Source organism: Nothobranchius furzeri, chromosome 3 (genome assembly GCF_043380555.1).
Source record: "Nothobranchius furzeri strain GRZ-AD chromosome 3, NfurGRZ-RIMD1, whole genome shotgun sequence".
NCBI lineage: Eukaryota > Metazoa > Chordata > Actinopteri > Cyprinodontiformes > Nothobranchiidae > Nothobranchius > Nothobranchius furzeri.
In genome coordinates this window covers 72,563,479-72,579,000 of record NC_091743.1, presented here as the reverse complement: position 1 = coordinate 72,579,000, position 15,522 = coordinate 72,563,479, and the positions used below count along the sequence as shown (strand labels likewise).

The window sequence follows — 15,522 nt, the reverse complement described above, 5'->3', positions numbered from 1 at the left end:
ATTTATTCTGAATGTTTATGTATTTTTAATCCTCCCTTCAATGCTTGGATTTTCTATTTGGTTTTATTTTAAAGCATTTCATAAGTTATTCATAAATAAAATGCTATGGTCATTTTATCTAATTTTAAAAACCCCTAAATCATTAATTACTGCTTTATTTAAACCTCTGAAAGAATGACACAGAATTATTTGAAACCGCTGATGCTATAAGTTTGGCTTCATTTCTGCTAATTATGTGCTGCTTCAGGCTTGAAAAGGTAGAAACTCTGTTTATCTTCACCACACAAAGCTTGGATTCCAGTTTGGGATCAACTGGAATCCATCTACACACTTATGCAGCAGATTTGGGATAAACTGTAACGCCAAGTTAGAGCCAGGCCTTAACGTCCATCATCAGTGACGAGGCTGCAGAAAAGAAACCAATCCCATAGAGGAAGGCAAGAAAATGCAGATTTGTTTGAATTAAACTAGTATTTTTTAAAAATGCATTAAATTTTACAAAATAAGAATACTTATTAAAGAAAAGATTTTATTGAACATGTTTAGAGAAATATCACCAATAAAAGATGTTTCTATAGGTTTGTGAAGGGAACCAGGCTGCATCACATTTACAAGTAAAAGCAGATTACTGTGATCTGGAGTGGATGTGTGTTTATCTGAATAAATCTGTGTGTGTGTGTGTGTGTGTGTGTGTGTGTGTGTGTGTGTGTGTGTGTGTGTGTGTGTGTGTGTGTGTGTGTGTGTGTGTTGGATGCTAATATTTGTTGAGGCTCTTTGGTCAAACACTTCACAGGAGTTGTTTGAGTCCTGACTTCAGAGCAGCTCAGCAGACGTGGAGCGAATCGAAGGCAGAGTGGATAAGATGGAAGGAGGGGAGACACAGAGTCTGGCTGCATGTAAAATTCTCTCTCTCTCTCTCACACACACACACACACACACACACACACACACACACACACACACACACACACACACACACACACACACACACACACACACACACACACACACACACACACACACACACACACACACACACACACACTCACGCACAGAGACACAGAGTCTGGCTGCATGTAAAATTCACACACACACACACACACACACACACACACACACACACACACACACACACACACACACACACACACGTGCAAACTCACAGACACACACACACACACACACTTCTTTTACAATCAGTCCTCCTTTGTTGCTTTATGTAGTGCATACATAACTTCACACACACACAGAAACTGATAAATGCATCCTCCACTCTTATTTCTGCAAAAACAATGATTCAGGTAATGCGTGCTGTAATAGGAAGCAACAAGATGCCAGAGTGGGATCCGATTATGTCTGCGACACTCCGAGGTGCAGCACCGGGTGGTGTGTGTGTAGCGTAACAACGCTCTACAAAGACCGCATAATGAATGTCACTGACCAAAACACGAGCTGAAATTACTGAACGGAGAGACAAGTCTGGAGGTGCATGTTTATTTGTGTCAGAGACAGAAAGGCAGGAGGAGAGAGGAGGAGGAGCAGGACGGAGGTTGGAGAATCTGGGGAAAACATGAACAGGTAGATGAGAGACGAGATGCAGCGATGGGAGGATGAATGAATTAAAAGTAAAACAAAAGTCAGGTGAGACACGAAAATCAGGAGGATACAATCAGGAATGTTTATGGAGAGCTGAGGAGCTTATCTCTCTTCACCAATGTTTCATCACCTCACATTAAAGAAACATTTTAGCACAAACAGCAACCCGAGTGTGAGCCTGTGCAGCCGGGAGCCAACTTTCATCTGCTTCCTACTGTAAGCGCAAAACGCAGGAGATAAGGATGGGAGGCAGAAGAGGATACGTCTATCTCAGACAGTGAGGGATCATTACAGCAGCACCAAGAGGCCACAAGGCTCTCGGGCTTTCAGATCCTGGGAAGTCTGGGAATCCTTTATGATGTCAAAAATAAACAAATAAATAAATAAATAAAGGAACTGGAATTCTCACATCACTTGTTTCACTAATGCTTGTGACTTTGACATCATACTCCAGATTCAAAGTATCACACACTGGTGAAATTACATCTCCGCATGTGACCCATCCCCGTGGGGAGGGGTGAGCTGCAGCAGTTGCTGCACTTGGGCACTATTTGGTGGTTTAACCCCCCAAACTAGGCCCTTAAAGCTGAGTGGCAAGCAGGGAGGCATTGGGTCCCCTTGTTAAAGTCTTTGGTATGGCCCGACTAGGATTTGAACACCGTCCCAGTCCCAGGATGGACACTCTGCCACTAGGCCACTGAGAAGCTTCAAGATGGTTTAGTGAACCCTGAAGATTTGGGTTGGTGTGAAACTGACTGGGAATCAGATTCAGCTTGACCTCTTTCACTTCTAACTACAGCCATTGATCTGCTGAGTCCGAAGTATGGAATAAAAGAGATGGTTATCCTGGGTTCAGAGCCGTGAACTAAGAAAGGAAACATTCTGCTTCCCTTAGTATTAAAACTCCCATTTCTTTTTGATACTATTTCAATTCCTGCAGATTTCACACTGGATCCAGGTTTAATGAGGATAAGATCAGGAGAAAGTGGGAAAATCCAGCATTGGAACAGTGGGATCAGGGAAAAAAGTGTTTTAAAATCCCTACTTTCCCTAAAATAGTTTAAAATGTTCAGGAGTCTGAACGGGATGTGCAAATACTGCAGGAAATGCAACTTTGGAAACATTTAGTGTGGAAGGAAAGAGAAGAAAGAAAAGTTGGGTGACAAGAAAGGAGGCGACCAGAAGGATCAGCTCAGAATAACCGTCTAAGTTACAGTTAGAGTTCTCTTTCTGAATCAACACCCACCTCCTCTCAGACCAGAGATGCAGCTGCAGCTAAACACGTATGGAACAGAAATTAAGATGTATTTAGATTCAGGAGGGTTTATTGTTCTCAGCAGAAACTTGGAGGAAAGACAATAAAAAAAAACCTGCAATTTAACAACAATAAAACAACAGACTGGAGCAGGCTGTTCAGCAGCAGAGCCCTTTGATTTTTGCTCAGGTTTATTGTGCAATATTTCCTCAGATGGAAAAAACAGAGAGGCTGCACAAGGAGATCGATGAGCAAATCAATGATCATTACAAATATGCAGGTTAGACAGATTGTTTGAAGCTTTTTAATCAAATAAACACAAGAGTGTGACAGAGGGAGGCGAGTTAGTTCAGTTCCACAAATCCAGAGAAAAGAAATGAAACTTTGGCCCTGTCCACACGTAGCCGGGGATCTGCCAAAACGTAGATATTTTTCTACGTTTTGGCCTGTCATCCACACGAAAATGGAGTTTTTTCACACGAAAACGGATCTTTTTAAAAACTCCGGCCAAAGTGAAGATCTGTGTTTTCTCCGTTTTGGGTGTCTGCGTGTGGACGGACAAAACCGGAGTTTTAAGGTCCGCAACGTCACTTTCCGTGACAAAAAATGCTGACATCACGTGTGTGACCTGTGTTTACACTAGCCGACAGCATGGAAGCCCTCAGAGCTGCGCTCTGTCACTACCCGATCCATCAACTGTCCAAGCGATTTCTGCTTGTTTGTTTTTGCAAGCGGAATTACTGCTCCTTGCGGAAGACCACAGACGAAGGACGAGGTTAAGAACGGGGGGAAGTACTGCCGCCTACAGGTCTGGCATGTCCTTAACAACGTATTTATCCGGGTACGTGTGGACAGAGTTTGTTTTTAAAACGCGGTGGTGTGGATGCAAGTTTTTGGAGGGGCGGATATTCGTTTTCAAAAACCCGGCTACGTGTGGACTAGGCCTTTTACACAACAGATCACTTCAAGAAACACACACACATTCACATGCATGCGTGCGCGCGCACACACACACATTCACATGGATGCACAGACACACACACACACACACACACACACACACACACACACACACACACACACACACACACACACACACACACACACACACACACACACACACACACACACACAAATGTTCAAGTGATTGCTGATCACCATCATTCAGGATTTTTCTCCGGCCAAAGACGATGGATCCCCTCTATCCTTCCAGTTTTTAACAATGTGTTGGACAGCTCTTAACTCTTAGTCGTTTCTGAAATCTCCTTAGATGTTTTCTCTGCTTGATGCGTGCCAATGAGCCGACCCTACCCACAGACTAACATCTTCTCCACAACCACCAGATGTGTTGTCCCACATTTCTCCCACTGTCTTTATGGGTGACCCCACAACGAAAGTTGACCATTGAGCAGGATTGATGGTTTATCCCTTGAGGTCCACGTGGCAGGGGGGAGGTGGTGCTCACTCCTCACCCCTGCCACATGGACCCAAGGAATAAACCATCAACCCTGCTCAATAGTCAACTTTCCTTGTGGGGTCACACCCATTAGGACAGTGGGAGGGTTAAGAAATGAGAAGCAGCTCATTGCACCAGTTGGGTTAAATAACTTGTTGCAGCTGAAAGATAATCACTGATGCAGTAATTATCCAATAGGAGGCTCCTACCTGTTCGCTTAGTTAAATCAAACTTTTGGTGACTTTTTTTGGGGGGGGGGTCAATCTCTCTTCCATTCTACCATCACTCATGGATAAAACTCAATTTGCTCCAGCCTGAAAGGAGTGTCAGAACAGAGACCTGTTCCACAGTGTCCAACATCTTAAAACACAAGTCTAAGGAGCATCTAGAAGGTAAAAGCTGCTGTTGAGTGAGTCCTTTACACCATTTACCCACCAAACGTGAACAAACTGTAAAAACCACTCAAAGGAGCTTGAGTGTTGGCTCTGTTCCTCATCATCACAAACCTGAACCAGGTTCTAAAAGACCCAGTTCATCCCAGTCAAAAGTTCAATCTTCAGATGTTCAACAGAAACCATGAACAACAATCAGGTCACCTTTTCACACTTTTCAAACATGTAGTTTACTTATGTATTTATTGAAGGAACGCCTCTGTTGAATTGTAAACGACCATGTGGGAAAGCTTAACTAGGAAGGAAAAGACATGAGGAGGAGGAGGAAAGGCTGGAGGTAATGGAGGCAGATGCCTGTAACAAGGAAACACTCAAACCATAAACTGTCAGATGCAATCAGCAAGCACGAACAGAAGGACAGAAAGGAGCGAGAGGAAGGAAAGGTGAGAGCAGATGAGTGGTGGTAAAATAAAGTTTCATTTAAACCTCAAACAGTCTGCAGAAAGGGAGGAACACGAAGGAGGTGATGACAGAAGAGCACGGACAATAAAAGATAAGAAGAATAGTGAAAGAGAGGAAATGTTTTTGGCAACAGATCAAAAGGAATTTGAGAAAAGGAAAAGGAGAAGAGCACTGAGAGAAGGAAGGAGGACAGGAGGCTGGTAGATTAACATTTATTCAGTGAGCTGAGGGGATTTCAAACATGGCATCAAGCGTTTGTGTTTGGCAGATGGCCGGAGGAAGAGTGTGTTAACACTTCAACTCAAATCAGCCCTTTTCCGACCATTCCAGGGAGAGATGGTGGGGGCTGAGTGTGAGATACCCTCGCAGTCATCGCTGACGGACTTTGAGGAGATTTATGGGGCTGAAACGTGGATGTCGGTTAGAATCCTACAAAGCCAGGCCAAACATTTAGGTCCTTTCACAGTGATTCGCTCAGGATCGGCAAGTATTTGCTCTGGTTTGAGGTACCGTACCAAGATGTAGACCAAATTTACTTTAGATCAAACAAAAGGAACAAGCATGGATGCTGTTTGAGTCGCTTCTTCACCATATCACCATCAGCACGACCAGCATCTGGTCAGGAAAACATCTGCTTAAATTCTGCAGATGCAGTCTTAGGATGACTTATGGATTCATAGGAGCTCAGTAAAACTGTGACGTTCTTTAAAACTAAAGGAGCAGTAACCTGGATAACTGGAATCTTTTCCCAGCTGAGGACAGGGTGAATCAGAGCTGAGTTGCTGCTCTTCCACGTGAAAAACATTCTGCAGACGATGTCTTCGTAACCTACCATGGGAAGTCTTCCAGATGGAGACCTGGGAAAGCCCCGGAGACCCTCTGGAGGAGCTACAGCAGGTGGCTGGGAGGGGTTCCTCTCGGACCCACGTGTGTCAGAACAGCATCTGAAAACGGACGAGTGCCTGTTCACCAGGACACTGACGAGTCTCTGTGGTGAGATTTAATGACTGGAACTGATTCCCTCTAACACGGTCATGTTAGCATAAGGGTCTGCTTCAGTTTCAGCACAAGAATCTGAGTCCAGTGTCCACATTTGGAAATATAGGTGGGGCAATAATCATTCATCTATGCTAATCCAAGTCACACAGGCAGGAGGTCCAGGAGGAGAACCCCGAGAACTCCTGCTCATGTGGCACTTCAGCTCCTCCTGGAGGATCCAAAACCATGTGGCTGTTGGAGAAGACGTAAAATGCTCTTGATACGTTTTGATCCTGGCCCAGGAGGTTGTCCTTGTGGGATGCAACTTAAGAGTTAGTCCATGTGAGGCAACGTGGAGATGCTGGGACCACTGAGGCGACTAATGTGTACTCCAGGATGTTGAGTGAAACTTGTATGCCGGTGATCCAGTATAACTACACCAGTTTGCTCCTTTGTGATCACAGACTGGTACAACTTCCTGTTTTACTGTAGCAAGCCGTGCACACCGCCACATCAAACATGTCGACCAGCTCTTCAGGATCACATTCACCCCTTCATAGGAGAAACTGTTAAAGCTGATTCTGGATTAAATGATCACCCTCTAAGGAACTGAGCTCTGTAGCAAATATCAATGATTTGCTTTAAAAGGTAAAATAAAGTTCAACATTAAAACAGAAGGAGAAGCGGAAGCCTTTAGCTCAGTTTCAGTCGATCAGCCCGTCTCACCACATCTCCGCGGTCCAATAAAGACGTTTCCCCGAGGGCCTTTTAAAGCATTTTCTCTACAAAATGAACCTTTGTACAATCACAGCAAGCAAGATGGACAGTTTCCATTACTTGGTTCTTGTAATTAAAGGATTTACACTAATAGCAAATTTATCATAATTCCTGTTGGCTATCAAGTCCGTGACAGGCTATTTTATTCCAGCGCTACGTTTCAGATTAAAGCCTTCAGGTTAGCGCAGTGTCTGTGACTCAACATGCAAAGCTGTGTGATGAAGAAAGAACACACACTTACAGTTGAGCGCGCACGCGCGCACACACACACACACACACACACACCATAAAACCATGGATGAAGATCCTGCTGGTTCTGTGTGTGTGTGTGCTGCAGTCCGGTGGGACAAATGCAGCAAATAGGTGCACAAATACGCACCCTGTCCCAATTTTCAAACTCAAACAATCCTCCTGTGTTGTTTGAGCCTAATGGAGACATGAGTGCAAAATAATAAGCGTGCACCAGCAGAACATCCAATCAGACGGACGTCACTGCTGCAAGGACTGATAGCAAGGGTTTGGTATGCAACACACGGGCATATTCAAATGCTAATTCACACACACACACACACACACACACACGCACGCACGCACGCACACACACACACACTAATCCTGCATGCAGTTTCTCACTCTGAATATCATTACTGCCGTCCGTCTTTGGACCAAAATGAAGCTGCATTCTGACAAAAGTCTCTGAATAAAATAGAAGCTGCAGCCTTTGATCATCAGGAAGGATTGAAGTAAAATCTCTCTGCAAACGGAAAGCTAGCTTTTTTTAAATTTTACTTTACAAGTTTTTCTGTATTACACCTACAGGAGTTTAAACAGTGGCTTCAATGCTGCGTTACGAGACACAAAACACCTTTTGTCTGATCGATAATTCAACTGTTTTCTCTGCAAATATGAAACAAAAATGATGTTCATCAAAAGTAAAAAAAGAAACTTTCAGAATATATAAAAGAATCACAGAACTTAGGAACAACCACACCACCACATAAGAGGTGCATGATGGGATTTTTGGCCTATTTATTCTAACCTATTGAAGGTTTTCAGAACGCTTGTGTCTGCAGAACGAGGGACCCCTAAAAGCTTTAACAGAGCAACGTTTGGTTTCACTTGAAAAGGACAAAAACATTTGGTGGCTCGTGTTTCCTGACGAGGACGATTGTACCATTACAAGTGGTGGAGACAAAAGATCCACATGCTGAATGTTTGTTTACTATTGAAGACGTTCAGCTAATCATTTGATGAATTTTCCAAATTCAAACACAATAAAGTTAATTTCTAAGGCCATTTGTTTTAGTGAGATCTCCATTAATGCGAGCGAACCCACATGAATCCCTACTGATGGTCATTGGAGCCTCATCAGGAGAATTTCACGCTCTAACAGAAAACTCTTGCTTTGATTATTCAGGTGAAAACCTCACATTTGTAAATAAAATAATAGACTTTTATCACATTTAACAAACTAATGGTTCAGAAATGTGTTTAAAAAAACAAACTCCTGAACTAAGCAGAGGACTAATGAGAGTCCTATGTGCAAAACTAACAGTCGTTTGGTCTCAGTAATAAACCAAATGTGACGTTTATGACTTTACATTTCAGTGTTTTATTTTAGATTCACATTTTTTAATCTTCTGATCAAGCTTTAGTTTTGCTTGTTCAGAAAAAAAGTGACTTTTATCGTTTGGGGTTACTCAAGCTGAACAACAGGTTCTTCAAAATGAGCTGAAAATACTGGAACAGAATACAGAACCTGATAACACTACTCAGTTTGTTAAAAGACACAGTTCTCTTGGTGTTTCAACACATCTGCAGTAATCTCTAGTATAAATAATGTCTTGTGAGTCAATCTATGTCAGGAAAAAAGCTCTGGCACTCCTTTTTCAGGAACTAGAAGTAAGTTCTTCTGGGTGAGACCATGAATGTTGGAGTAAGGTCTAGCTGCAGACGCAGCCCCGTCCAAACACGCCCCTGTCTTCAGGTAAAGACAGATTTATATTTTTACAACTTGCGAAGATTTTGTACTTTAAATTTGAACGTTTAAGACATAGTTTGATAGAGAGTGCATTAGTGATTTTTTTCTGAAACAGTTTTATATAAAATTAAGCATTATTGGCAGTGGGGGAAGACGTCATGGATGCAAAATATTTTTTATATAATTTTTAATGGGCTACATGCAAGCCTTTTGGCCAAAATAAACGTACCAATAGGCTATTTATTTGACCGTTTTTGACTCCTCATCTAATAAGCAGCAAACTCACGACGGCAATGTGGTAGCCCGGAGGTATTCTACAAACACAAGAACAGTGCTAATGCCTATATGTATTGTTTTCACATTGTTTATGACAGCCTCTAGGTGTAAATGTCATTTTTACTAATTGCTATTTATCTTTGTCTCATTAGTGAGAGGCAGCTGATGTCCTATGCCATGGAACTGCTCATATACTCGGAGAAATTCAGAAAAGCTCTGGACTCATCTGAATTTTTGAAGAGGCTGTAGCATTGTGTGGACATTTATTTTATTTTTTATTTTTTGGAAGGTATTTGTAAGGCCAATAAAAGCTGTTGCTGGTTGTTTCATTTGTCTGAACTTTTTTTCTAAAGCCAAACTTTTCTGCTTTTGTGTTTACAGCATATTCTTTCCAGATTAGTGTATGGTCAATATCATTTTACTAGTCTTGTGAATTGTATACTTAATGCAAAATATTTTAGTAATTTCTAAATCAATACATTTTGTGTCAAAGGGCCAGCAATTATTCCTGTTAACAGAATATATGAAATGCATATATACACATATAAATATGCCTAAAAATTACACATCAGCAGCTTTTCACTGTAAAGAAGCAATAAAAAATCATAAATAGTAACATAAATATTAACTACTCACTCGTATGAACTTAGACCCACTGTTAGTGCCTGTAATAACAAATGGTTGAAAGTTAAATGTTGCTGTAGGAGGCGTGCTCCCAAAAATGGAGGCTAGTGGACTTAAGGGTTAATTAAACCGATTACCACAAATTACTTTTTCTGACAATTAATTTTATTGCATTTAAAATAAACACAAAATTGTTGGTGGTATCTGTGTTTTATAATCTCACTGGGGATGGCCATAAAGTGTGTATGCAAGAAAAAAAATCCATACATTCATATTCAAACCTGGAGTCCTGTCTGTTTAATTACATTATTACTATTTCTGTATAAACGTATTCTTTCAATTGTGTGGAGCTGCTGGAGCTGACAGCGGGCTCCCCGCCCGCTGGGAGGGCCGCCGTTGTTGAGCTTGGGGGTAGCTCAACAGGCACATGGGGGCGTGTTTTGTCGGGGGCGTGTTTGGACGGGGCTGCGTCTGCAGCTAGGTATTATTGGAATGTTAAGTGACAGCGTGACGTAGATCTATCCGCCTTTTCTAATCCTAGAGTTTCATAATCTATTTTCTATTAGAAGCTAATGCAGGAGATAGGTGTGAACTTGGCCTTTAATGTTACTTGCTTTTAAAGTTTGAATATGGAACAATTTAGTAAAAATCAATTTTTTTAAATAATTCCTCCACAGGGCATTTAGGGGTGTGTAAAATGAAAGTACAGTATTTCCTGTAAATGCATTTTTTTTAATTAAAAAATAATCAAATGTTTATTTTGATGGGCATGACACAAATTTATTTTTACATCTACCAGCCAGTAGAGGGCACCATTGCGGGTTACCAAGGCTGCGAGACTAGCACTGTGGAAAATGGCGGCCTCGGCAAGTCAAGCAGCTGCTCCTTAGACCAAAAGATGTGATTATCCTTCTCAGAAGAGGAGCGACTCTAAAATAACTAAAACCAGAGTGAGTTTAGGTGAAGCCTGCAACAGATGGACCCAAATAAAACAGTTCACGTATCGGCAGCAAATCTGGTGTCCCGACGGCTGGAAGCCCTGTTCTGATTTTGCAGCTACAACCTCCACTCACTAGATGTCACTGTGGTGTCTGTGATCCATATTCCACCTTTAAGTGTTTGAATAATCTGTCAGCTAGTAAAAAAGAACCAAAGTGAATTTAGAACAGCATCCAGAGGAAACTGCAGGTTTGAGACCAACTTAAATCAAACATCTGAAATAATAACTTGGCATCAGCTTCGTTTTGTATTTTAAAATTATCCTAAAATCCAGTATTTGGGCTTTTGTGTCGCCTTGATGCTCAAAATAATAGAAGCATAAAAATTGTGATGTTTATTTTATCCTGTTCACGGATTTCAACGTGTTTGTCTTGCTGCCGTGAACGTGTTGAACATGTGGAATAAGCAGAAACTTCTAACCGTTGATTGTAGTTTATGTATTTACCTACTTTGTAGTCGGAGAGAGTCGAATGATTGTCTTTCCCGTTTACTGAAATGTTTAATAAATGTTTTTTTTTAACCAGGTTTTATTCTTTAGATTCCACATCGACGACGAGGCTTTGGCCTGAATTATGTTCCTGATGCATAAAGATCTAACATTCAGCCACTGTGGTACGCTGCATTACAAAATAACTAAAACTACAAATGGAAGATAATTGGATGACAGAATAAGGGTTTGAACAACATCTAGTGTAGATCACACACCCAGCAGACGTCAGAGGGAAACAACAAAATGTGTGAAAGGTGAATAAAGTAGAGAAACAGATAAGTTACAACAGACCAATCAAAACAGAGCAAAATGGTCATTTAGATTTACATCACATCTCTGACACGGATCATAAAACCAGCCAAACCACAGAGACACCAGGTCACACAATCCACTCTTCACTACTCACATGCAATGATGTTGCCATAGCGATTCTTGTTGCGGTTCTCGTCCTTCTTGGCCATCTCCCATGGTGCCGTCTGTCCTTCTGCCAGGGCCTATGGACACAAAGGCACACATACATCATTATAAACAGAGCTATAAACCTAGAAATGTTATGCACATATGCACGCGTGCACACACACGTTGCATGCATGGATGATATCCGTGAGGAAACATCATCATTCAGCACGGACGGCTCCAAACAGAATAAACATCTGACTGTAATTGTCTAAAGGAGGAATTTTTCATGTCCAGGTAAACCGGACTGGCAGAACTCCCGGATACGTCGGCCCGGTAACTGTTCAGCAGTTTTCACACTAATCGGGGATACTTTACAAATCAACAGACCGGGCTGGAAGCAAAGCTCCCCTCCAGCTTTAGCAGAGGTAATCTGCTTAAGTTTAAGCACCGAACTGAAATCCAACCACCGGTGAGCAGTGGAATGATGACAGACAGCCCAAACGGTGCTGCTTCATGTTGGAGAAAAGAGGAAGAGGAGCGAGACAAAGTCACAAAGTTTTTTGTTCGGTTTCTGAATATTCAGTCGGTTCTTTGTTGGAGGAGAAAAGACAGCTTTTCCACGCTCCTCACAGCGGCGCCAGCCTTTCAAATCTAGCAAGGACAAAATGTTTATGTGCCACTCAGAAATTCTTCCCCACACATTTCACTAAAGACACCCCTAACCTTTTCATGTGATCTTCTGTCTACGTGTCCTGGAAGTGATGGGTGTCTCTGAGACAATGAGCTCCCCAGCAAGCTTCAGCTAAGCAACTAAAGCCCAAACCTCAAAGGTTGCCATATGGGCACAGAACGATTTTAGAACTCCGCCTCCAAAACGCTCAGGTCACGCACAGCACCGAGCGTCCCAGCGGGGACAAGTCAACTGTCCTCTTGAAGTCCATTAAGGGCTTAAGGAGGCCAGACAACAGCTTTTACTTTCAGACAGTGATATGACCTACATGCACACACACACACACACACACACACACACGCATACGCACACGCAAGCACACACACACACACACACGCGCGCGCACACACACACAGATGCGATGAGACAGAAACAGAAAAGACACTTACACTTGCCGCTCAGTCAAGCAGAAAATGGATTCTGGCATTTGGGGCTACATGTCTGCATGTGTTTGTGTATAAATACAACAGGATGGAGTCGTCCACAATTATTAGACAAATAGGAGGCAGGATATTAACAAAGTACATTAGTTAGAACACACGTATGCAGGTTTTATCAGACGTTTGTGTTGGCTGGGTCCACCTTTATCTGGAACCTTTTTTATATCATTTATATAATCACAGTCGAGTCGAGACCACGCCGCTGTTGCACTAATCACTGGGCTTTATTCAGAGCTCGATTTACTTCATGAATTAAAAAAAAATAAAGGACCAGGAATCTGCTCTCATATAAAACGTGATGCACCCCAGGGTCCCTAAGTAAACAAAGAGCTTCTCTTTAATCATTACTAATAACAATACATAAATGAAGCAGCTGGGATGAGAATCAGCTTCTCTAAAGCTGAGACCATGGCCTGGAGTCAGAAAAGGGCTGAATACCTTCTCCGGGTCAGGGATGAGGTCCTGTCTCGAGTGAAGGAGTTTAAGTATCTCAGGGTCTTGTTCACGAGTGAGGGAAAGCTGGAAAACGAGTTCGACAGGTGGATTGGTGCTGCGTCTGCAGTGATGCGGGCGTTGTACCGATCTTTTGTGGTGAAGAGACAGCTGAGCCAGAAGGCAAAAGGCAAAGCTCTCTTTTTTACCAGTCGATCTACGTTCCTACACTCACCTACGGTTAATGGTGAGGTTTTGTGGGCATGTCCAACCAAGAGGAGACCTAAAGGAAGACCCAGGACACGCTGGAGAGACTATGTCCCTTGGCTGGTGATGGAATGCCTTGGGATTCCCCCGGGAGAGAGGGAAGTCTGGGCATCCCTGCTAGGCTGCTGCCCCCGCGACCTGACCCTGGATAGGTGGCTGAAAATGGATGGACGGGTGGGTGGATATATCAGAGCTCATTCCCTTCATTCCTAATCTGTAAACTGGTGACACAGATACATTCATGTTGTGTATTTAAGGCAATTAAAAATAATTAATCTCTCTTAGCTGGGATTAGATCGACAAACCAGATGCCAGCTCGTCTGAATGGACCAACTTCCAAAGTGTCTTGATAATTTCATATCAGCTTCATTCTACAAAATGTCACCACAGTTCATGAAACATTATTGAAAAACCTAAACAAACCCAATCAGTTTCACATTACACGGTTCTGTGGGCAGGACAATGAATACATTCCTGCAGGACATAACCTCTGGATGCACCAGGGGTCCCTCTCTTCTCATGCTGCTGCTAACGTTAGAGCTCATTAATAATTACAGCAGTGCATATTAATAGCTAACGCTAAACTGAAGGCAGTACGAAGGTTTGAAGATGCTCACAAACAATTTAAGACAGCGTTACTATTTTCATTTAACCTGCAGTTTGTCATAAAAATTAATTATGATATTTAACGACAGGAAGACATTGAAAGGAGCCAGTTGAGGTGGCTCAGGTATCTGGTTAGTTTGCCTCCTGGACACGTCCCTGGCGAGGGAGGCGGTTTAGGCTGCTGCCCCCACAACCCAACTCTGAATAAGTAGAAGAAAATAGATGGATGGACGGCATTTAAACATGCAGGAGAGGACACATTACATACATCAGTTGAAAATAAAAAAGTAGGAAAAGAAACAGGAATGCTGGAGGGACTATGTCTCTTGGCTGGCCAGGGAATGCCTAAAGATTCCCCTGGAGGAGCTGGCTCAAGTGGCTGAAGAGAGAGAAGTCTGGTCCTCTCGGGTTAGGCTGTTGCCCAGCGACCCAACTCCAGATAAGCAGAAGAGAATGGATGGATCGATGGATGAAGAAATTTTGGTTTAGGCCTCAGGTCTGTATATATGAGGAACTTCCTGCTGTTAAGTAGTGTTATTTTCTCAGTAGTGACACCTACTGTTAAAGAGGAGGACTGAGAGGAGTTTAGCTTTTAACGGTAACCCAGCTAATGTTAAAACCTTCCTCATCAACCAGGACACTTTGGATTTACCTGATCTAAAAGACTTAAAGGGCCACATCACAAAAATAAAATGGTCAGACTTCCTCTGTGCCAAGATGTCAAATTAGTTCTTTAGTCGCTGTGCTAGCTCCAGATGCTCCGTTAGCATTAAAACACAACCCGCCATCTTGTGAGAGTTTAATATTCAAACATGTCAAGACTTTATGCATTTTTTTTCTGATGCAACAATGGTTACACTATAATGTAAAATGGTTCATTTAAAGTAATGATGTTATTATCAAATGTTGAAGGTTTAATTGAAACATTCACGTTTAAGATTTGTTCCTTTTCCATTTGAGCCAATATCTGAATATGATACAAGTCATTAAAAGTCTATTTTTCAATTAAATGCCCTAAAAACTAAAGGCAGTAAAAAGACAAGATGACAATAAAAAAATTATTATCTTTGTAAGCATGTGAACGTCATTAAACAACAAGTCAAGAGCTAAAAGTAGCTTCAGGGGCAGAGGGAACACCTGGTCTCCCAAAGCCGGATGCATCTGGTTCACCTTTACGGTGAAGCCGAAGCGTTTCTCCTTTAATTAACAACTTTAAATCAGGATTTCACTTCAGATGGAGGAGGTGAACTCCCGCTGGGGAGGGAGGTGTTGACAGTGTGGCTGCTGTCAATGTTAGTGAGGTTAATTCGTTTCAACACCAGAGGTCACGTCTCACACAGAGACCAGACGGTGTACACTTGG

General features: G+C 42.3%; 1 protein-coding gene across 17 annotated transcripts in view; it reads right to left on the bottom strand.

Moving 5' to 3' along the window:
• The window catches only part of ptprt (protein tyrosine phosphatase receptor type T), a 345,765-nt gene that overhangs the window by 31,650 nt on the left and 298,593 nt on the right, over positions 1-15,522 (bottom strand). For all 17 annotated transcript variants that reach the window (XM_054732036.2, XM_054732027.2, XM_054732015.2 and 14 more), the window contains one exon: positions 11,693-11,780. In XM_054732036.2, the coding sequence (XP_054588011.1) occupies positions 11,693-11,780 (88 nt within the window). The remainder of the gene's footprint in view (positions 1-11,692; positions 11,781-15,522) is intronic.